At 39.3% G+C, this 24666-nt stretch overlaps 1 protein-coding gene across 3 annotated transcripts in view; it reads right to left on the bottom strand.

Annotated features, from left to right (window-relative positions):
* Positions 1-24666, bottom strand: part of TMEM117 (transmembrane protein 117) — a 177670-nt gene that overhangs the window by 8835 nt on the left and 144169 nt on the right. For all 3 annotated transcript variants that reach the window (XM_059473336.1, XM_059473338.1, XM_059473337.1), the window contains one exon: positions 1214-1343. In XM_059473336.1, the coding sequence (XP_059329319.1) occupies positions 1214-1343 (130 nt within the window). The remainder of the gene's footprint in view (positions 1-1213; positions 1344-24666) is intronic.

The following is a 24666-nucleotide window of genomic DNA, read 5'->3' as shown; positions in this document are numbered from 1 at the left end:
TAATGGCTCAATGGTCTCTCTCAGATATGTACCAGCTCTTCTTTCTCCTCGTTAGCTGGCTGTTCTCTGTCAGCATTCCAGCAGGGCACCTACCTTCAATTTTGAAAACTTTCTATCCCTCCATCTGTAATTCCTGCTGGCCCATTTGCCTTCCCTCAGTCAATAGCCAACAGGTACCTTCTGCACTATTTTTATCTTCTTTTCTGTTTTTTTAATCTCATTTCTGCATTCTCTGCTGAAAACCCTTCTTTCTGAGGCCTCATTCAGTCTGCCTCAGTTCAGTGCTGGTGTCATTCTTTCCTTGACACATTTTCTTCCCTCTGCTTCAGCTGTCTGCTGAGCTTGTGACTCACCTGCTAACTCTTGGCCTTATCTTTGTATCACCTCTGAATGCTCCTTTTGTCCCTGGTCTGCAGGGGTTTCTTTTGGCTTGTCCTTGGTTGCCCTCATCTATTTTATTTCTGTGTGGCGTCATGTGCTGTGACTTTTTATATTAGCAGTTAAAGACCCCTGCCAATTCACACCTGCATTCTTCTGTTATCCATTATTATCCATCTCTTCTCAATGTAGAGAGAGGAGCTATACTCCTTTTGTATAGCTTGAAGGTAATACCAAAATATTTATCCCTATTTAACCTCCTTCTCTTTTTCATTCCCTACTGTTATTAAAATACTGATTCACAGTATGCAAGGATCAGGTACTTTTTATCTATATGTATCATCCATTTCAATAACTGCAATTCTATTTTATTTGAGGTTATTTAACTGTCTGCTTCTTGTTAGATGACTGATGGAAGTAGGGTTATGAGTGGCTTTTGCCAGATGAGAATGACCGAAGTTATAAAAAGATATTAGCATAAATCATAGCAAAGGCATCTGAAAGCATAAGAGATTTGGAGATGAAATAAGCTGCTAATTTTCCTGAGAGAGCAATTTTAGATAAAAGATGTCTGAAGTTACATTATGTATTACTTAACGTCACAAGAAGTTGCTGAAATCTGTGAGAAATAGCAGGCCGCTCTGATTTGTAAGATACAGATTCCTCATTTCCTTGAAATGGTTATATATGGAGAATATGGATATGGACAGATAAAGAGGCAGAAAAAGTCTGGGACAAACACAAAAAAATACACATTTAAGACCATGGTAGCATACATTTGTTACATAGAAGCAGCTCACTGTGTGACTGAGTCACAATCTGTAAGATTACCTACCTGTTATGTGTATGTGATATTCCTCTTTCAGCATCTTTTGGAAATAAGGTACTTTGAATTGCATGTGTGCTGAAGGCAAGCCTGGAAGATTCACTTCAACATCACCCATAAAATGTGGAAACTCCCAGTCCTGTTAAAAAAGAAAAATAAGAGCCTAAAAGTAAGATTTCACAGTATATTTTTGCCTTTAAAATGTCTCAAATTAATAAAACAGAAATGTTCTGTATTTAAGCCTCCATTATTGGATTTTCTTACTTTAAATTTGACTGAACTACTTAAAATAGAATACCTTATTTATATTAGATATTACAATATAATTTTTACCTCAACTCCATGTAATTGTATAAAATGTGTATACAAAGTTCATCTCAGAATGACGGTACTGAATCCAACTTACCAGCTGATAGTACAAAACAGAATAAGGATAAGAATACTTATTTAAAACCTGGCAACACTATGAATACTTATATAAAAACCTTGCTATGCTACTTACTCTTAGTAATTTGTAATTTGGCAAACAGTTTACAGGTATGAGATTGGCAAAGGTGGCCTAAGCCTTTCAAACACCACATATATCTGCATTCTACTTGTTCAACTTGCAGGGTGTTTTCTGTATTTTGCCTTCATACATTTAAATAAACAATCACTGCGAGTGCAGGCCCTTCAGCATAATCTGCCTGAATCAACCCAAGCACAGTTTTCTCCACTGCTATATTTCAGCTGACAAGGTAATGCTGGAAATGTGGAAGCTCTTACCTAGCATTATGCAAATTTTTGTAGTGTGTGGTACCCCAGCTGAGGAAGAGCTGCATTTAAAGGAATTTTTCACTTGGTTATCTGTACCCACCATCAGTCACTAGAAAATGGGTATGACAGCATGGCTCATTAGAGCCCAAACTGAAAGCAATAGTGCTAGAATCAGGATGATTACTGCCAGTGTCTTTACTCTGTGCACTGCAGATTGTTGATGATCTCCTGTTACAAACACACTGCCCCTCTTCCCATGCACACTCCTGGATTTGTATTCAACAAGCTGGTGCCACAAGCGCCTGAATTACTAAAAATAAAATAAAGGAATCCAAAATGTGAAGAACTCTATGAACGACTTCTGATTCTTTCACATGAAAACCATTCCAGCATAGCTGTTTTCCTGTGACAACCAATTCCATTATTCAATTTTCAGTTTTGTAAGGATAGGAAGTTTTCTTACAGAGTAATAAAAAAATATTCAAAACTAAGAATCATTTACTAAACTGGGAGGAGCTGTTGACTCCCTCAAAGGCAGAGAGGTCCTGCAGAGAGATTTTGGCAAATCAGAGGGCTGGGCAACCACCAACTGTATAAATTTTAACCAAGACAAGTGCCAAATTCTGCACCTGGGATAGGGCAACCCTGTCTGTTCCCAACACACTGGGAAGTGCAATACTGGAAAGCAGTGCTGGAGGAAGGGACCTGGGGGTCCTGATCAATGGCAAGTTTAATTTGAGTCAGCAGTGCCCTGGCAGCCAGGAGGGCCAACCCTGTCCAGGGTGCATCAGGCACAGCATCACCAGCCAGGCAGGGGAGGGGATTGTCCTGCTCTGCTCTGCTCCTCACCTCGAGTGCTGGGGGCAAGTTTGGAGGCCATATTATGAGACAGATATAAAGCTATTACAAAGTGTCCAAAGGAGGACAACAAAGATGGTAAAGGACCTTGAGGGGAAGCCCTGTGAGGAGTGACTGTGGTCATTTGGTCTGTTCAGCCTGGAGGAGACTGAAGAGAGACCTCATTGCAGTTACAGCTTCCTCATGGAGGGAAGAGGGGGGCAGGCACTGATCTCTGCTCTGTGGTAACCAGTGACAGAACCCAAGGGTATGACCTGAAACTCTGTCATGGGAGATTTATGTTATAAGGTTTCTCCCCAAAGAGTGGTTAAGTACTGGAACAGGCTCCCCAGGCAAATGGTCACAGCACCAGCCTGACAGAGTTGAAGAATGTTTGGACAATGCTCTCAGGCACATGGTGTGATTCTTGGGGTTGTCCAGTGCAGAGCCAGAAGCAGTCCTTCTGGGTCCCTTTCAACTGAGGATATTCTATTCTATATATGACCTCTGAAAGATTAATCACTATATATAACTTAACTTCCAAGACTTGCTAAGATCTCCAACATTTTCTACAATGAAAGGGAAATGGAAGAGTTTTATGATCTGGAAAACACACGGCCTGATCACTAACAGCTGATCTGTGCTAACTATTTGTTATACTGAGTTAAATGGATTAACAGAAGTGCAGGCAAGGAGAAAATCTGACACCCTTTACCTAGTTCTTAATGTTCACAGAAATGCAGAAAGTGCCGGTTTACAGATGTAGAAGATAAGAAAATAAGGATGCTCTCATTTTGCCTCATCATTAATGCAACACATGCACTCCTGGTAATACCTGCCCAGCTGCAGTCCCTTACCCTGCATCTGTAGACATCCTCTTGCAGGGGGTAGGCATTCAAAAAATTTCCAGAAATAAAAATTTTATGTGTGCACACTTTCAGTTCACTCCTTCTAATATACATCTCAGGACTGGTGTCTCTTTTCAACTCATACATACTCTCACCCAGGAATAAAGGGGAAGAAATAAATTACATATTCCTGAAAGTAAATGAATGGAGAACTATGAACTCTGTGTTAGTTATAAGTAAACACGGGTCTATAAATTTGGCCTCCTGTTCCTGCCTTGCCCCAAGGCTCCTACTGTGCCTTTTGCTGATTTACAGATAAAATTCCACCATGCAGAATTTTGCAATGGTCTGTGTCTCTGCATCTGAGTTTTTCATTGAAAAGAGTTTTTTCTCATCTGGATCTGAGTGATAACATTTTCTACATATATGCCCCATACTGTGTGAAGCACGCCTGAATTGTATCGTGGCCCTTATTACACTGAAGCACTGTAAATGTGGTGTGGCCATAACTGCAGAGATGGGCACAGGCTGGTGCTGCAGACCTCACAGCTATAAACAACTCACTGGTGTTCAGCTAAAGAAACGCAGATCTGGGCTGGGCAAAACTACTTTTAGGGGTAACAAGGAGAACAAAGTATCTCACATAAGACGCTATCTGTAAAACCTATCTGTAATGTGAAGCTTCAGATCAAGGAGGAAACAGCAAGGTCTTAACATGTTATCAAACATAAAACCAGCCCCAAGCAACTTCTAGCACAAGAAAAAAGAAACCATCATGATGAAGATCATATCCTTCCCAACCAAGGAGTCCAGATGCCAATGACATGCATAATGCTCCCACTGAACCCCATCAGGCTGAAACTGCCCGTTTCAAGAACCACAGGAACAGAGGGAGAATGGATGAAATATCAGGAAAAGCAATAGAAACTAAGAAGTGTGTGCATAAGACTTTAGACATTGTTATTATTATTATTATTAATCACTACTACTATTACTACTACTACTACTACTACTGAAACTTCTTTCTGCACAGAAGTATTCTTTTCTGTAATGATTAGATCTCAACTAATAATCAGTGGATTACACTGTTTAAAAATAACACTTATAATAAAATCTTGGCTTTATATGTAAAACCTTCCTCCCCCATAAATAAAATTTTGAATGTAACACCTTTATCAGAACATTTATGCAGTCTGTTTTTTAAGAACAGTCCCATGAAATTACAGAAATAAAATATTTTTTAAAGCCACCAACAAACAATAAAATGTATTTGAAAGCAATTTTACGATAAGGAAACTAAAATAATGAGTTAAACCTACTGACTTCTATGGAAGTCACTACAGATGCAGCAGTTTGGAAAATGAAGCTTTAAGTTAGGGATTAAATAGCCTTTGGATCTTCATTTGACTCACAGCTTTGCGAAGTGTTAGTGTCAACTGTCTACTGAAATTATCACTTGCAGATACATAGCTGTAGTATTATTACTGTGCCAAAGAAAAGTAGATTATTATTACATTTTCAGGCTAATGTCAATATCAGGCGATCACATCCAAGCCCAACAAAGTGGCCATTTTACTATCTAGATTCTAAGAAAATGTTGTCCAAAATCTTTTGAATGTGTTTGGTTTTCCCTTACTGACAGCCAAAAGACAAATTAATTTCAGCAATATCCAGAAAAACATTTTCCTAAGAAATACAAGATGCCTTGTAGATATATTCCACCTCACTTACAACAGCTTCATGAAAAGACCAAATGTTCAAGCCCATAAATAAAAACACTTCCCACTCTGGAACATAGCTCAGGCCTGCATCACCTTTCCCTACACACTGTTTTCTCTCTATGGCCTCTGGTATCAGTCTGTGCACACCACTGGAATATGAGTGCCCTGTGTTATGTTTATAAAGATTTCAGCTCATAATTATGCAAAGTTCGCTTGATCAGCTTTAGTCCTCATTGCTGAGGTGCTTGTACTGTGCCATTTGTGGGGTCTCATTAGGAACTGGGCCCAAAATACCATATTTAGAATGCACTGCAGAATTGTAAAAATAAAGCTGTACAAGCACAAGGTTAGCTCATATATGTACCTTTCATACTGCACAAACAGATAGTTTCTCCTTTAAATCCATCAGCATCAGATTTCTAATATTCATTGACTTCATTGACATCAGATTTCTGATATTCATTGAGTTCAGTGGTTCCCAGCCTGGGGGGATAAGGCTGCAGCACACATCCACTCTGTGTGTGGAGACAGAGCCAACCCAGAACCAGCAGGCTTAAATCAGCCGCTCAGAGGTCTCTAACCTCAGTGGAAAGTTCTGTGGCATGTGCAAATCAAATAAGGTTATTGCCTCATTTCACTCTAGTCATTGAGGAAAGGGCAGCCAGGGGATGAATTTAAAATCAGTGAGGGTCTCATCCTGGTGTTGCAATGGGCAGAGAGTACCTGTGATTTCCCTCAGCTACCTCATTAAATGCAGAAGCACAGAAAAAAACTGAGGACATCATGGTATTTTGATTCTCTTTGCTTTGGTTCTAGCTACCCAGGCCAAACAGATGCACATACTCTCTGCTGCAATGCCAGGTGTTAGTTTAAGAGCCTGCAGTGCAGCTAGCAGCATCAGTTTGGTACCTCTTTAAGTAAAGATATTTTTAGAATGGTAACTAAGCATCAAAGCCAGACTTTCCGATATGATCTGGCCATTTTTTGCCATTGTCTGAGGGAAAGAGAAGGCATTTCCTGGGCAGCCCTCTCCTGACCATTCAAGCCAGGACACACAGCTGCCCAGGAGCACATTTGCAATGCCTAGTGTCCTGGTTTGTTCAGGATGGGTCCTTGGTGTTTTTTGTTGCAGGTTCTGGGCCATGTCCCCAGAGGATGAGGAGCAGGTGCTGGCAGGATCAAGTCAGGATCATTAGCTGTCTGGGAGGGGAATGCTAGCCCTCAGCAAACCACATCCCATGCATCATGCACACACAGCCCCACATGCCTCAGCCATAAGCCTCTTTCTTCCCAGGGAAAAATGCCACAGAGAACATGGGACCATGATTAGAAAACACTGACAACTAATGGTGAACAAATGTGCCACGGTTTTATCTCTCTTCCTGTTTGCATGTAGGTCTTGGTGTGTTCATTAAATATGAAATAACACTAAGAACGATATTAACACTGCTGAAATATCAGTGTTAGAGAGGAATATCAGGGGAAGAGAAATAATGCACTGAATATTTCTGCTTTAAGTAATGATGACATATGCTATATTTAATGCTATGAACATACTTGTACTTTAAATGTCTCAAAACAGCAAATAAAAACAGGGCAGGAACTGAGAAAATGTGCATTTGAATGTGCATGTGAATAAATGCCTATAGCAATTTTTATGTATTTATTAAAAGCATTTTGAGGTGAAGACTGTTTTCAGATATCTTTGCATCTTAGAACATGACGGACAGACATCATGAGGAAATTTCAGGAGATGCAATGGTTTTGTATTTTTGCAAGTGTTTGAAGTAAGAAATGAACAGCCAGAATTCAGAGACAAAGGCCCAACTCCTTTGTGGTTATGTCTAACTTCATTGCAGTGCTGCAACTCACAGTGATGTCTACAGCTGACAGATCTCTGAGCCACTAAACTGCAAACATATTTATAATATTTCATTCAAACATAGGTAAGAAAGGAAGTCAGCGGCCATGACTAGAAATCACTTTCATGCTTGTGAGATCAAGCTTACTGCTCACCTTCTGACCTTCTGTTCTTTGACAAATATAGGAAGACAGTTTGATAGGCAGTGCTGGTTTTAGCCCTTGTTAAACAATAAAATACATCTACTCTTAATGTTACCACCTGTATACCTGAATGGCTTCAGTGGGGCTACTCAGCTCCCACAGTGAAAGATGACACACTATTCTTCAGAACTCTTTCATGTTGGTACTATCAGCGCTAATCTCTTCATATTTTTCAAGTCCATAAAATTTTATTTGATCTGGTCATCTCTTTTTGCTTCACCTATCTGGATTGTTACTGACAATAATGATAACAAAATCCCATCAGGAACTGTGGTACCAAGTCCCTTATTGGAGACACTGCTTCACCTTTTATCACTTTTATCACTCAGTGTTGATTTAAAGAATTTAAAATATGGAAAAAACATTGCGGTGGTGGAATAACTGCTTCAGTTGAGATCCAAGGTGCAGAGATAGAAGATTGAAGACAACTCCCAGAACCAGACACAGGTATAGAAAGGCTATCCCTGCACTATATGGCAATGCATTAACATATACACAACCATTCTGTTGCTCTCCATAATTTTTGTGCTCTTCCCTCCTCAGTCTTTGCTTAGCTTCTTCAAGCTCCTGTGTCTAGAAAGACCACTGCAAATCTTGCTGGTTTTCTCTCATTTGAGAAAATAATAATAAGACTGCAATAACTCCCTCTATTAGAGAGCAGCAATGCATGCTTGGCCTTGAATGACCTCTTCCATGAAAAAAATCATTAGAGAATCCTTTGTCTATTATCTATTTCTGCTTATTTAAAGGCAACAGTTCCCAGGCCACATAGGACCCAAATAAGCACTCTGCACTCTGAATCTACACACTAATGCAATTTGAGCATAGACAAAGCTGCATATGCATATGTCCTCAAAACAGTACAATTTGTTACTGAACTGTCTGTATTGGTATTTAGCCTTTCTACAGGAAGCTCAAAGTAATCTCAGTAATTTCAGTCCACCCAAAATAAGGAATGCTTGCATTTTACTGAAAGTTGCATTTCTATGCCTGATTCATGACAGATGGCACCTCCCTCTCTTCCCCCTGTGACTGTGGCCTGGATATCATCCTCTATTCACTCCTCAGAACCTTGCAGTGCCTTGATACTGCAGATTTGTTTCACATAACATGTGACAGATATGAAGATTCCTACCAAACCTCACAGCTAAAATTTTTATCAAGGCTCTCATCATCTGCTATTCAGTTACATTGGCACCTTTCCCTCTGGCCTTCATGGGTTCTGTTCTCCACTGATACAGAAATGCTGCTGCAAAGACCTTTCTCCTAGTGTGTTTTTTGACCAATAAATTCTTCTCTTTCATACACTAAAGCACAGGCCACTTCCTTTCATTTAAATTATTTTCGATCTTTCAACACCTATATACAGACAGTTGCTCCTTCAATCAGTCTATGAGTTCAGGCTATAATTTTTTTATCTATTTAGAGATTTTTTTCCTCCTGAGCAGTTGTTCTCTATCAGCTGAAGAGCTTTAGCCTGTCTCATTCTTCTTTATTATTCTATTTTTTCATGACAAAACATTAGGATGTCATGAATTAGGTATCCTGGCTTACCTGTCATCCTGACCAATAAAGTTGCTACTACTTGTACCCACCTGTCTAACCACTTCTAACTCTGGGATTTTCTTTAGCAGTGAAATTCTCTAGGACTGGAGTTGTATTCTGGCTGTCTTTAATTATCTTTTAGCACAACACTGCCCTGGTCCCTAGTGATAGTGCTAGTTTCTTGATAGGACAAATACTGCTAGTAGTGTGAAGACTGAATGGCTATCCATTAATTTTCTTACATTACAAGCAAATTGTGTTTGAAAACAAGCCAGTGCACAAGAAAGGACAGACACTAGAAGGTCTCACATCTTGAGAAGTGTAGTGACCAGGATAGCAGTGGTCACCATTTCCTGCTGGGGGCAAGGACTGTTCTGTCCTACAGCTACCCTTTAAGTTTTAAGTACTTATTAGTGCCTAACAGGAGCAAGGTGAAACCCCTTTATCCATTCCTGAGCAGTGGCAGGCACCATAAAGCAAAGCCTCTGTGCACTTACTGCCAGGATGTCCTAGGAGCAAGTCCAGCAGTTTTTTCATCAGGCAAATGTGAGGCTTTATACATCCAAGATGACACTCTGAGGATTCTCTTTACTATAAATCACTCTTACCTGTTGAATAGCTATTCACAACTGCTGGCAATGCTGATTTAAAAAATGTACTCAAAAGTAAATGCTCTTTGCTTTTCAGTGTCTATATTTTCTGTAAGCTTTTACTCTTTTACTGTCTCACTCATGTCTGACCTCAGTTGAGCTTATCAGTTGAGATAATCCATCTGAATGAGAAACATCAGTCAAAATTTTTCCAGTTAATTCTTGACTCTGTTAAACTGTTAAACAGTGTGTTAATGTTACAATATTGTGTATCTGTAAAAGACAAAGATATCAGCTCCAGTAAAGCAACTGTGTCTTGTTCTCTACTTGAAACTTCCCTAAACCACCAGCCAGTTGTAATGGCTTTTCTAACTACCTCAGTGACACACTTTATGAAAGCCATTTCTGTGGTGAATAGGAGAAATGAAGATTCACTAATAATACACAATACTTATATTTACACATTAACTGAGACTACATCCTACTGTCAAAGGAAATCACAACAGAATAGTCAATCTTTCTGGTACCCTAGAAAACCAAATATCTGACTATGATGTGGAGAATAAAAATAAATTTAAAATATATTGTTGTACAATCATCTTCAACAATATCAGAATATTGCAGAAGTACATGCAATGAAACATATACCACTGCATTGTAGGAAATATATGCACACTGCAGCTGAACAGTAAAATGGTATCTGGGGCATTTCAGGATTTGTAAACACTGCTAATGACATTTGTACCTATTTGAGAATAGCAAGCTCTACTTAGGTTTCTAAAGTAATTTTACATTAAGACAACTGTCTGCAGCAACTTCAGCTGTATTAAAATGAATATTGTTCCTTCTCCTTCCAAGCACCCACATACATGAATTTCCTTGTTGCCTGATATTTAAATTTTAATGGTGTTTTTTAGTGTTACCTAAACCTGAGAAGAGACATTTGCTGTCAAATACCTGAGCAGGTATTTCCTCGCTATAAGCTTTGCAGCACAATAAAAATGGTGTTATAAAAATAAAGAGCGTCTGGAGTAAGGGGATTACAGTGTGTTGTTCACTGTAGGTGGAAAGTAAATCAACCCAAAGCTGCATCAATGTTAGAAATGCATGACTGAGGAGCCAATCTGTTCTGGACAAAATTCCTTTGGATTATTATATGTGCTCTGAAGAGCTTTACCATCACCTATTCTGAGTCCTCAAAATTTGTGTCTGGTTCCAAAGAAAACTATAAATTGCCTTTGGGTTTCAGTGTGATCTGAAGTGGCAGATTTGGACCAATGGTCTCAGTTTGAAACTTTCATCCAGCTTGTTTTGGTTTAGCTATAACTAAAAAAAAATAGCATGTGCAGGGTTCAGATTGCTGCAATTAAGGTAGTGAAAGAGTAATATTAAATTTCCATTGGAAAAAAACCCAAGTATTACATGCTGCATTTGACTGATATTGAAAAAATAATAGAGCGAAGGTGACATAAAGTAAAAACATTGAATGCATATGGAACACAGAGAGAAATGTCTCATGAATTTAAATGTGGAGTTTGCAAACAAGTCAATGTGAATTCCCTTTTCCTTAAAAAATGGTAATAGCTCTTTTACAAAATTATTTTCCTCTTCATAACTTGTGCTAATTAATATATCAGTTATAACATATAAGGAAAGATAAAGGAAACTGTGTGCAAATGTTGTGAGAAGAAAGGCTGACTGCAAAACATGGATATCTGTACCTAATTTTTGTTTCAGGGACAAGAGTAATATGGAATATACTTGGTCTTCCTAATTCCCTCAGGTTTTTAAGTTGAAATTTAAATATTTTCTCTGTCCTGAATTTTAGCCTGCTAGTAGGATCCACAGAATCGGCATACTGTTTGCAAACAGAACATTTCCTGAAGGCAACTTATCCCAACTCCTGAGCCCCATCTCCATTCTACCCCTCTACCTCCAGTTTTACCCTCAAAAGCTGTGGTATGGCCATTAGGCACATCTGTTCCAGGCCCTGAGAAAAATAAGAAAACTGTAAGTCTCCCTGTGTAAGTACAGGCCTACTAGTTTTATCATTTTTGGTAAATAAGAGGCTACACAAAACTGGTGTGTGGCTGGGATTACTGCAGTGTATCTTCCACTGAGGGCACAGCATTACATTAGTCATTCTCTGCAGTTCAGTGACATGGCATATCCTCTTATTAGAGACAGTGCATGCCTCTTAATAGTTGCAGAATTATTTGCTTAAGCTCTCTCTTTCCTATCTGCCCTCCCCTCTCCAAATAACCCATTCATTTTCTTATCCCTTGAGGAAGTGATGCTAGTACCTTATGTTACACATACATAAATTACATCCCTTAGAGAATGAACAATATCATAACCCAAAAGGATAGTCTTCAATGTGAATAAAAATTAGGGAAGATAACTCTTTTCTACAGCCTCCTCTCTGATGCCCCATGTGAAACTCACTTCCTGAGCATGAGAGAGGAAAAATGCAATTTCAGCTTTTTATACTAGAGCAATATATCTGCCTTTGCCAAGCACATGCAGAAAACATGAACTTCATCCTAAAAGGTTTTCAGTGCTTAGAAACCTCATGGGAGAGCTTGTCAAAAACACAGTGAACCAAGTTCTAATTGCACAAACTCACCCTGGTCTTGGCAAACACAGCTGTTTGGTCTGAATTTCAAAACTGTTCCCATCAAAATCCTTAGGAGCAGAGAAAATGTTATTAAGGTGTGTTTTTTAATCTCAAAGACAAAATCAAAGGCTGGTGGAATGCAATGAATTGAAGTATTCTCCTAGTGAGATTTTAATCTAAATATAGCAACTATGTTGACCATAAGGTAAGGCTGAATTAAAATATAATAAAAAAAAAAAGAAAAAGACAGATGAGACAGGGTGAGACAGGGTGGACAGGCTTAAAAGATTTGGAAATTCAGTGTAGATAAGAAACCATATATACAGCTCTTGGAAGAAACTTGTCCAAACTAACAGACACTCTTGAAGGATGTCCTCCTGCAACCCTTCTCTTTAGTCTTTACTTTTGATCTGAAAGACATTCCTTTCCCCTCTTGCTGATGCTACTTTTGGAAGACAACTTGCTAATTTCTATTCAGAGAGAATTTCTTTGAGGAAAATCATAAGTGCCCCATGAGCCACTCTTTTTGGAGGGGAAGATGGTCTCTTAGACTATTTCTCTTTTCAAAAATTTTGCTCTTTCATCTACCCACATAACACTGTGTCTCTCTAATTTTTGCCACAAACAATAACACTTAAATTGTTTTCCTTTTACTGTCTTTTCTCCCACAACTTCCTCTGTAACATCTACAAGTGATAGACTTAATTCATAACTGCATGTTTTTAATTTTAGGAACTTTCCTGACAAAAGTTTTGGGAACTGACATGTTGACTGTTCTCAGAGACACTGTTATGTGGGCAGTAAATAGACACAGGATCATGCCTGCAGATAAGTGCAGGGTTTCCAAACTTCCAAACTCCAAAACTTTTAATTGCTGCCATCAATGAATCAGGGGAACTGCAGCTGAGTGATTACTCTGTCAGTCTGATTAATAGGCCAGGTGGAGTTTTAAAGCAAGGTTCTCATGTGTATATGCATGCAGGCAAGAGGTAGATGTGTGTGGGTTTTTTCTGGGGAGTCCAGTTTAACTAGTCAAAACCATAACAGTGGACACAGCTACTGAAACTTTCTGAACAGGAAAGTATAGAATTCAAGCATTGTTTTCAATAGTTTAAAGAAATGCTAAATCAATTTTCTCATCAGAGGAGCTGTTTTAGAACAATTCACCCAGTCAAGAAAATGAATGAGCTGTTCTTTCACAGCATTCCTCAAGGAGGAATTATCCCAAATGATATGGTTACTTAATACGAACATTTATAAAGGGACAGTCATTATGTGAATTATGTATTTTACATAATTTATTTCAACTTTCAGTTTATAGCAGCACTTTTATCTTCCTTTCATTCAGTGATAAAAAAAGCATCAATTATAATTCTCCTAACACATCTACAGAACAAATGTCTGCTACTGAAATTGCTGTGCTCATTCAAACATGTCATTATTCATCAGAGGGTCCTAGGCAATCTACATTTACCAAAATAATGAATAGATAGAAACTGCACACTTACATGTAGCAGTTTTGGTACACAAGAAATGCTCTGCAAAACATATGTAGGGATGTGCTGGTCTGTAGCAGTGCTACCTGCTATGTGTTGACTTGGCTGGGTACTTCTGTTATTAATTATGTAAATGCAATTAGAGCCCAGAGAACAATAGGCTTGCTGCCATGTTTAAAAAAAAAACAGAGACCATTGCTTTGTTGTCTCCTCAGACACAGTACATTTTTCCTGAGGCTTATCCACTTTACATGTACAAAGCATGGCTTCAAGATATGCAAATATGAAAGAAACACGAGCAAACCAGATTATTACAAGTACTACTGCAATTTCAAAGAATCTATAATCAGAATTGGAGAGTTACAATGCAGGGAAAAATGTAGAACCACATGACAGGTTATTATTAAAGCCATGTACTATTTAGAAATTAAAGACTACTGGGTTTTTGGTCTGCATCAGCATGCCTGACAGCAGAGGTTGGCCAAATGGTCTGATCTGCCTAAAATTCAATTTCACTGGATTCTGCAAGCAAGAATTCAAAAGCTAAGTTACTAATAAAAAAACATTTCTCATGTCCTATAGTGAAGACACCCTTGCAGATGCTGAAAACACCTGAAAACTCCAGGTCATGGTCTTTCTACTTAAAATGTCGTTCACAAATGAGACTTCCTTGATCAAGGCTACAAAAACCACTGACCAGAAAAGATTTTTTTTTAAGTTTTTGCTCAAGTGAGCCATAGAAGATTACAAGCTGCTATAGGAACATAGCACAGGGGGATACATAATGCTTAAGTACACAAAATTCATTTTAACATTTTCCTGTCTTGTATTCTTGACCAATATAAAGAGCGATCAAAGTACTGACTACTCCCTAACAGTCACTTAGAATGACCAAGCCTTTTGTTAGAAACTCAGAATAAGAACTCGTATTATATTTAAATGCTCCTTCCTAAAATAATAATTTTTTTGCCTCTCATTCCCAATTATCTTCTGAGTTTTCCTGCAGCCAGCTGCCAAACTTTTTGCTTTAAATGCTGAGTCAGAATTCAAGGAAAATATCTCTCATTTAACTCTTGTAGCAATCATTTAAGAAGCAAGCAGTGCTATTTCCTTCCTATGATAAACATACTATTCAAGCCCACATTCCCTCATGCCTAATTTTTAACACTTAATTGTTTCCTATGAACTTATACTAGATACTTGGAAATCCTTTTGCTAATAAATAGAGTGAAGCTCCCTGAAACAGATTCTTTGACAGAAAATAGAGTTATTAGAGGCTTGCTATTTAATTAGCACTAATGACAACATTCTACTTCCCTAAAAAAGCACTGAAAGTGTTCACTGATTTCCATGATATAAGGGCAATTACTAATCACATAACTGATATCTACATTTATCTTTTCATGAGTGTGATTCTGCACAATGATTTCTACCAGAATATGTTACCTTTTTGAAACTAAATCACTAAGGAAAATAAAGTGCATGTTCTCATTCTACCTTTAATATTACAGAAATCTATGATTTAGACACAAAACACAGTAATAATTTCATTTAATTTTCTTATACAACCTGAAGGCCCACCTAGCCTGTATGGTTCTGTGTATGGCTATAAAGACACAGTTACTCTATCCCCAATGGAACTTGCAGTTTAGCTATAGTTTTTTAAGATTCTCACTACTTTTCTGATTTTCCAGTAGCAATCTGGAAATTCTTATCAAGAACTCTTAGAAACAAAGAACACCCTTAATTGATACAGTAGACAAAATACATTTGCTGGATAATACTGTCCTGATTGCCTCTCACTGTCCCAGTGAGCAGCACTTTCTGAAGAGCTCTTTGCAGAAGAAACCTCACAACTGTGTATATTTGCATTGGGACACACTGTAGAAATTTATTTACCAGAACTGTATGCGGAACAAAAACTTCATTTCCTTTTTTTTTTTTTTTTTGACAGTTCAAAGTTTCTTATACCTACAAGCACTATGTAAAGGAAAAGCAAGATTTTTACGGCTAGAAAAAGGAATACAAAAATTAGGTTGAGAAAAGTTGCATGGAAGTGGCTACATAACAACTCTGCTCAGACTCTGAGCATCACCAATATGAACCAGGCATTTTGTCTGCAAATCAACACAGTTGTGTCAAGTTGGAGCCACCATCTCAGTGAAGGCTAAAAATGGAGCCAGGATACTGGAGCACAGATGTGTAAAGCTGGGAAAAGTCTCACCTGTTGATCTAAACTTCAGCAGGTCAAGGGAGCAGAGGCTGTTCTTCCTTCCAGTCCCCTCCCACAGAGCAACAGAGTGAGAAAACTCAGCCCTTAGTGTAGTTTTATAAAAGCAACTGAAAGAAATGCAGGAAGTTCCTTGCAGTATGAAAAGAGAGTGGTTTCGGGTTCATTTTGCTATAAAAAATGGCACTAGAGGAATTCATACACGAGGGCACCCAGCTACCACTGTGGCAGGTGCCATATGGAACATGCAGAAATCACAGTGCTGCTGCTTACCATGCAAGTGAGCTTGTGCACATACTCATCTCATTTGCTTATAACTTTTCCAAATATAACTGCTTGGGCTGAACACGGCCCATGCCTGGTGTGTGCCTCAGGCTGGCTTTTGTTTTTTTTTTTTTTTTCCTACCTGGTTCTGTGTTTCTGGGTTAGGGTTTTGACAGTTTCAACTAGCACCATGTAATCACTTCTGAGAGTGAGACCTAACAGAAGATAAGTTGCTTTGCTCTGTAGAGATATCTCAAGTGGAGACATATAGTTTAGCAAGGGAGCAACTTTGTATCAGAGATGTGCCTCTTGCTTCCCTGTAAATACTTGCCCCAAACTGAAAAAGTTTCAGGTACCTTTGAAAAGTCAGTAATTTTCATACTTGCAAGAATCTAAAGGTTCAGAAATGTGCATCTTTCCAAACTGTGCATCCCTCAGCATGCCAAAGAGTCCCTCAGCTCCTAGAGCATCAGGCTCTATAGTGAAACTGCAAATAGAAGGGAGACAGAGCAGCCTCCATCTCCCCTTTGTCTCCATCCCCATTTTTTGCTGCTGCTGGAAGGACTCTGAGCTGCTCTCAAACAAGGACTGAGCTGGCCCTGCACAGCAGCCAAGAGACAGAGAGCCAGCTTTCCTCTAATTACTAATCCTAAGTACTCTGTGTGCAGCTGGAGCTAGTCAAGTGCAGCTTGAGCTGAGGGAAGATGCAAATGCAAAAGGGCATTTGGCTCTGGGTCTGAGACTGAGTGTAGCAGGGACTAGTTTCTAAAATTAATTTTAATATTTTGGTCTTTTTCTTTTTATTTTACACATAGCACAACACAGCAGTATGTTGAATCAAAGGAAAGGTATTTAGACCTTTTTCAAGCTGTACACAGCCAGAGCAAAACTTTGTATTATATGCACTGGAACAGGCTGCCTGGGGAAGTGATTAAGTCCCCATCCCTGGAAGTATGTAAAAGACACTTAGATGTGGTGTTTAGGGACAAGGTTTAGTGGTGGACTTGGCTGTGTTAGATTAATAACTTGATCTTAAGGGTCTCATTCTACCTAAATTATTCCATGCTACACCCTGTCCTCCTCCCTCCCCAGCAACCCTCTCTAAAGGCTGAGCAGAAGGCTTGGCATTTCCATGGGCAGCCACAGCCTGGGCCATGCTATGAAAGGAAATGACCAGAGACACAAGGGTTTGATAGGAAAATTGGAATAGACTACAGAAAAGGAGGGGGGAAGAGAGGAGAGACTTGAATGAGGGCAAGAGGGTAGGGATGAGAGCAAGAGGTTGGGACTGGCTGGTTAAGGAAAAAGGGGGAAGGGGAAGGTAGATGAGGAGTGATTCTGGTTTGAACAGCAGCTGCAGGGTAGATGAGTCGGATTCACTAAATATGGAGCCTAGAAATAAGAAACATGAAGACTTAAGGCTGGAATTGGATATAAATAATGGGATATGTAACAGAACAGGACTCAGGACGGAGACAAAAAGGGAGACACAGAGAGAGGATTTGGAAGTGACAGGGAGGAAAAAGCCATGCTTGGGGATGTGATCAGAAAGTGTCAGTACCACACTGGCTCTGGAGTTTGGACTGGCCACCATGCCTCTAATTATCACCACTCTCTGCTGTTAACAAGCAGATGTGAAGTCCAGAGCAAAGTATACTTCTCTTCTTTCTTATGAACTGTGTCATTGGAAGATAAAGCACACACTGCTATTAGCAGTTGCTCACATGGCAAACATCCCTTCAGGGGAGGTAAGAGTTCCAGTACCTGATAAGACATATTGAATTCATATGGCAGGCTTTTGATGTTGAGATTACTATATTTTTGTAAAAAGATATCAGATTTATGCACACAGGAAGTCGTGCATTAAGGCATCTGCCTGAATATTTCAGTGGTGAAGACTCAAGACCTAGATGTCAGACTAAGGTTATCTGTACCTTTGGGTAGGCATGGTACAATCCTCTCTTAGTTACTGGATCACACAGAGAAGTAACAACTTTTTTTCATGAAAGAGTATCTAACTTATGATTGTGAGGTGAAAATATATAGTGACAGAGACCCCTGTAGTTCTGCTGCACTCTGCATCTGCTGCACAAGCTGGAAAGTGTGTGGGAAGAGGGGTGTAAATGCAGGAGACAGCAGCAGATGTGAAAACATTTGCCTCCTGTTACAGAAGTCATTGCTGCTAGGAGAAACTGCATTTGACCAGCTCTGCTATGACACATCTCTCAACCTACTCTGCTATGAGACATCTAAGAGACACCAAGTGAATTTCTAGAACCAAACTATTATTTTTTCCCTGTGGCATTGCCTCCCCACCCTACCTAAGCTTAGATTTGTACAAGTGACAAGTGCCCATGGCTGGTATTGAAACTAACAAGAGCTGGACCTGAATTTAGCTTCACTTGGAAGAGATGACACAATATTTGTGGGGAGAACAAAAGTCTTGTAGTGCATGGCACTGTCCAGATAGGACTGAATTGTACTCCTTTAAGATCAGCATAAAAAAGTAACCAGGCTTTTTATGGAGCTAGATATTTGACACAGTTATAAGCATCATTCAAAGCAAGCAAAGAAACTGCTTTTAAAATAGTTTGAATGCTACAAGAGAAATAGGGCTGTCAGTATAATTATATATAAGATTACATCAAGTAAATATGTGGCTCTGTCTGTTACTGATGAAATAATATGCTAGGCCCTCCTCCCTCAATTAGGTAACTGCTCAGATAAGAGATGGGTAATAATATGAATTTTCATAATAATGTCCTCAGACATCTCAAATTAGGGGCCCTTTGACTTTAATTTCTTTGTGCTTCAGTGTAAAATGTGGACAATAATGGACAATAATACTCCTGTTGTGAAGGCTATTGTGAAGATAAATATATTAATACTTGAGAAGCCCTTAGGAAATACAGCAATGAGTGTCACAAAAAAAAGTCTGCAAGGAAATGAATGATTTCATCTTCATATCAAGGTTCCAATCATGTGCAGTAAGTAAGGCCTGGGGCCACAGGCTGCACAGAAAAGGTAAACCAAAATATCGAATAGCTTCTCATGAAGTGAACACCATTCATCCAGTGCAGCAAGTGAGAGAGGTCCTGTGGAAAAATGGAATGTGAATAGATAATTAAAGATTGTATCACAATGCATGGACAAAATAGGGGTGAAAAGTTTATACTGGTGACTTAATTCTGACATCTCCTAATTCCTGAATGCATGATTCTGCAGCTTCAGTGGTGTTGTCACATTTTTAACACCATTTTTTACACATCACTGTATTTGTCTTGCTTAAATTATCATCTGCTCATTTCTGATATTAGGCTTGTTTGTGTGATGCTTTTTTTTCTCTAATCCCTTGTATTTAGAACATATTGTCCAGATATGAAAGTCTTTGCAGCCTGACCTTGAGGAACAGTAAGAGTTTGTGTAATTTAGATTAGTACAGTAATTGTTTGGCCCAGATGCCAGAAACATCCCCAAGGGTATTTAGCATTCATTCAGAGGATGTAGCTGTTGCTTTTCAACTTAAGGTCAGGATGAAAGCACAACACAGAGCCAGAAGAACATGCTGCCGTTCTTGTCTGGGAGGTGGCACTTGCAGGTGGCTGGGACACCACCAAGCAGCTGCCTTCAGAAATGTCACCCAGCACCGTCTGGGGAGTCTGGGCAGCTTTCTCCAACACACAGTCTGCAAAAACTGGGCCAAATCAAGATCATAAAAATGTACACGTGCATTCCTGACAGGGAACCAGTCTTCTTGGTTTCCTCTAACTCTAGCTGTCTGATAAAGCAGATCACTTAATCACGTCTTTTCTGCCACCTACTCCTTAACAGATTGTATTTTATACATGGGATCAGTGCTGTTGTCGAGAACTATTTCTCCACTTTGGGCACAGAGTTCTGAAGTGGAATGAAATTTCATTATAGACCAAATGCGTGCTGCACATTGTATATAGTCAAGTCCAAAAACCACCTGAGCGAAACTAAAAGTAAAGAGCCATCCAAGGAGGATTATAGGATTATATCCTTAAATCCATAGTGAGATACATTAAACAGGGATGTACACTGTTTTCTCATTTTCATGTACAAGCAATAGAATGGATTACCTAGCCACAAATTTCCATCATTTAATTCCTTGTGTGGTACGTGATGCAGGAAACAACATCACAGCAAAGCTCAGTGAGACCTGATGGAGAGTGAAATCAAAGCTGGGTTTATATGAAAGAAAGAGTTTTAATGTCTCTCCTGAAAGATGAAATAAAATCACAGACAAAATGACCATTACCAGCCAGAACAACTATAGTGCAGTCTTCTGACTTACTGTATCACTAAATTAATGCTGGCAGGGGTGCAAGCCATGAATTCACTGAGAAGTGCAGTGTTTCCATTGTTTAAAAAGAGATGGAAACAGAGTTGACCAGGACAGAGTAAAAGCTTCTTGAAGGTGATGGCCAAATTTGGCTGGCCACAGCAGAAAAGCAGCCCTGCCAAGGCTGGGTCACTGAAACCATGAGTACTTCCCCAGGAGCAATTGCCTTTGGTCTGCGCCTCCTCCTGTGTCTCTGGTGCACCACACAGTGCTGCTGGATGGAGGGAGACCATTGCAGGGGATTAAGCCAATTTCAAACCTTTCTCTCTGCTGATGTGCTACCATGCACAGCAAGATTATCATGCTACCACCATGATCTTAATGCAGAGACAGGGAACTGCTTTTAAATGTCTGCTATGAGCTGGAGGTGGCCAGGCTTGAAGCTGCAGCCAAGACTGCTGGGCCTGGGCTTTTTCTACCTTATGGCCCTCATAAGTGCTTCAAACCACTCCCAGCTTTGGGCTGCCTTAGGACACACACTACCTTCCCCAGAGCCAGTCCTGAAAGCAGCTCTTTAATTCAGCTATTTTCATCCAGGGAGAAATGGATTCCATGCCTGCTGTGACTGATTTCAGAGGCTCTGACAGCTCCACCTTGCATTGGTTGCTAATGGATGGTCCCCTCCATGCCTGTGGCTGCCCCCTCTGCTAATGAAGCGGGAGATGAAAGCACATGGCACCATCACACACTACCTGAGGCTGTGTCATTCCAGCATTAGAGGTATCAAGACAAGTTCAGCATTGCTGGCTACTGCAGCAATCAAAAAAGTGTTGGGGAAAGTGAGGTGAAAACTACAACTCTTTCCCAATTTGAGCAGCATCACCTTTGTCTCTGTTTGTACCGTTTCAACAAGAGCAATGACGTGTTGATATGGCTACAGCACCCATTGGCTCAGGCATGGCTCAAAGGGAACTGAATGAAAAATTATATTGCAAATACTACCTGGGTACTAGGAAGAGATAAAGAAGAGGTTAATTATTTGGGGACCAGCCGAGGCATAGTGCAGTCCAAAGCCAGCTGCAGGACACTACTGAGACTTTGTGAGACTCTATAGGCATATTGATTTCATTGTTTTGCTGCTCCAGTGGGAAATACAGAAATTACACTATGTTATGTAGTGCTGGTGCCCAATCTATCTGTCAAACCTGGTGTTATTCTGGGGAATGTCCTTTTCCTAAAAATCATTACATGACAGAGAAGCAAACATGGTCTGATTCCAGAAGGAGGAAAGTTTTTAGCTTCTGACCTGTAGGAAACTAGAAACCTGGTTGACTGAAGGCCGAACTTACACAATACCTATGACCCACAGGGACATGATGCCAAACACACTAGCTGAGTAATTAAATGATAGTTGAAAATCAGAAACCACCACAACCTATAATTTCAAATCACTAAAAGCACTAGCGAGTACTTCCCCTCCTCTATACGTATGGAAACAAATTATTTCTTGATGAGCTCAGTAAAGTCTGGATTCTAACAGATGTAAAATATCTAATGCATTTGGTATCTCAAGACACTCAGTGATTAAATATGTCTGTTTTGTTATACAAATAAAAGCAGAAGCTTTATAGCATGTTAGAGAAGTCAAAGGCAATAAAAATAATTGTCTTTTTGTTAATGTTTTATATTATGGGCTTCAAACTTTTTGAGGAAGTATAAACAAATGCCATTCAACCAGCTTTGCAGAAATAACTCAGCTAGACTAACAATCTCAAGCATATTCTTGTTTCTTTTCCCCTCTAAGGTTTGATTAAGAGCAACCAAGCTGTTCTTGCTCCCTATTCTTGCTTGAACTCAGTATTATTGATAGGTGGATCTGTATGCTCTGTACAACCTGTCTGTAAGTCTTGTATGTTCAATATGCCACGTAGCTAAAGGTAAGATACAGATGGGCATGAAACTTGTTGCCAAGGCAGTGCTCTGTCTAATGATGGCAAACTGAGGTTTATCTTTCTCTTTTTAATTCATTGCTTGCATTTAAAAATTGCAAGCAATTCTATCACTTAGAAAGCAGCTGAACTTGTTCCCTCATCTCAGAATTTTTATTTTTACATAAAAACCTGTGTAACGCTAATAACAGAGCAGATTTCTACAGTCAAATAATACATTCCAGAGCATTGCTGTGGAGAGCTGAAATTATCTGAATGTCACCATTACTGTTATACCAACATAAATCACTCCAATATACTCTTAAGCAATGCAACATTTCTTACACATGCACCCAGCAATAACAAAGCCTATCACACACTGATTACAGCAGAATCTATGAAAAGGCTCTCCTTGCTGTTAAGGATGAAAATATTCCTGTGAAAGTTTTGCAAATAATTCCCAGATTTTCTTGTTCCTATGAGTGCATGTTTTTCTGTGAATTTGGGCTGGATAGGTTGGTTTCCAGGGGCAGTATGTGAAAATGCTGGGTCTGCTTTCAGACAACTGCTTTGTTATTTCAGGCAAACACCTGCACTGGCAAAGAAGGGCCTGAGTGTCACATGTATGGCATGTACCCGTTGTCAGGGTAAAAGGGAATGACTGTGACAAATGAGAAGCTTTTCTAGCTAATTCATTTTGTGTGTAGTCATCTCAGAGCCATGAGGCTCCAGCTGGGACTGGTGCCTGATTACACTAGAAGCTGTACCAAGTCAGCCTCCTTCACTGAGCACCTTGGGGGCTCAAGCAGACAATCACATAAATAGTGAAAGAAAAGAACTACAGTTGTTCCTCTTCTGCAAATGAGGAACTAAGTGACAGAGCTAAAAAAAGGGCTAGCCCTCAGCCAGTATAAATTGGCACAAGAGGATTCAGGTCATCACAAATACACCAAGTTACAGCAACTAAAGAAAACACTGGAGTTGGATTTATAATGCCTGAGATAAATATAATGCATCCGAGCAAGATTTAACCATCTGCAATCAGTATAAAAGATGAAATGTACTTAAAAATACTGTGCTTCACATGTCTTGTTTAATAAAATCCCCAGCATAAAATGATGGTGCCAGTTATCAAACTAGACACGCACAGAATGGTAACACTGCAAGAAAAACCAGACAGCTCGTTAAAATGGTAAGGTATATAATGTGCAATAAGGGACAAAATACACCCACCTTTTCTCAGCAGAAAATGATTTTGCTTATCATTTTCTTAGTCCCAAAGTAACTAAAAGACTTGAAGAAATAAACTCTAATTTATAGTGGGGTCTGGCAGGGGGGCAAAAGAATATTTCAAGGATTTTTAGAAGGAATTTATATATCCTGCTGGATCTTGAAAATATTTCAACAGAAGCTTCTGAGTTTTAATTACATATATCAATGCTTTTTGCCCTTCATCACCCTTTTACGTAAGCATTACCTACACTTTCATTAAACTCTAAAGTTTTTTCCTTTAAAATAAAACCATTGGATTGCCAAAGCATTATTTCATTCTCTGATCTGAAAACATAATACATTTCCATTCTTTTTGCCCTACCCTCAGTAAACAACAAAGTGAAGGAGGCTCCATGCCCTGGTTACTCAGAGCCTTACTTCCCTGCCAGGAGAAAGGCAAGGACATTTCACTCTGTAGGACACTCCATTTCTAAGTGCTTGTTCCTGAGGTGGCCATTCCTGGGACCACACTAACTAGTCCCTCCTAGCACACAATAACTCACTCCCTTGTTACCAGTCGCAGAGAGATGAGACAGGAAAATTAAGAGAAAACAGATGCCTGATGAATGAAAGTGGAGCTCAGGAGAGCTAGTGCTCTATGTTCAAAATTGAAAGGAAAGAGACTTGATATCATTCAAAGCAGTAACTATCAGGGAAAAAAAACCAGCACTTTGGGACTGGGGAATTCAATGAAGCTATAAATCCATAAGTAGCAGCTGTAGAGGCAGATTCAAGAAAAGAAATCTAGGATAGGAAAGAAAGAGTCACATCTGACCCACTACAAAGAAGGGCCATGGTGCCAATAATGGCATGAGAAACATTGTACTTTTTTTTGTTAAACGGTATTTAGGAATATACTCAGGTATGTCACTTGAACGTCATAATAAGTACAAAGGGAAGCTTTGGGTCAAAACTATTCTTTCCTCTCCTTTAATTCACTTTTATTTCTTTTATTTTCAGGATTATTTTCGAATGGTTTACATCAGTA

Source organism: Ammospiza nelsoni, chromosome 5, assembly GCF_027579445.1.
Source record: "Ammospiza nelsoni isolate bAmmNel1 chromosome 5, bAmmNel1.pri, whole genome shotgun sequence".
In the NCBI taxonomy this organism is placed as follows: domain Eukaryota; kingdom Metazoa; phylum Chordata; class Aves; order Passeriformes; family Passerellidae; genus Ammospiza; species Ammospiza nelsoni.
This window is presented reverse-complemented; position numbering and strand designations above follow the sequence as displayed.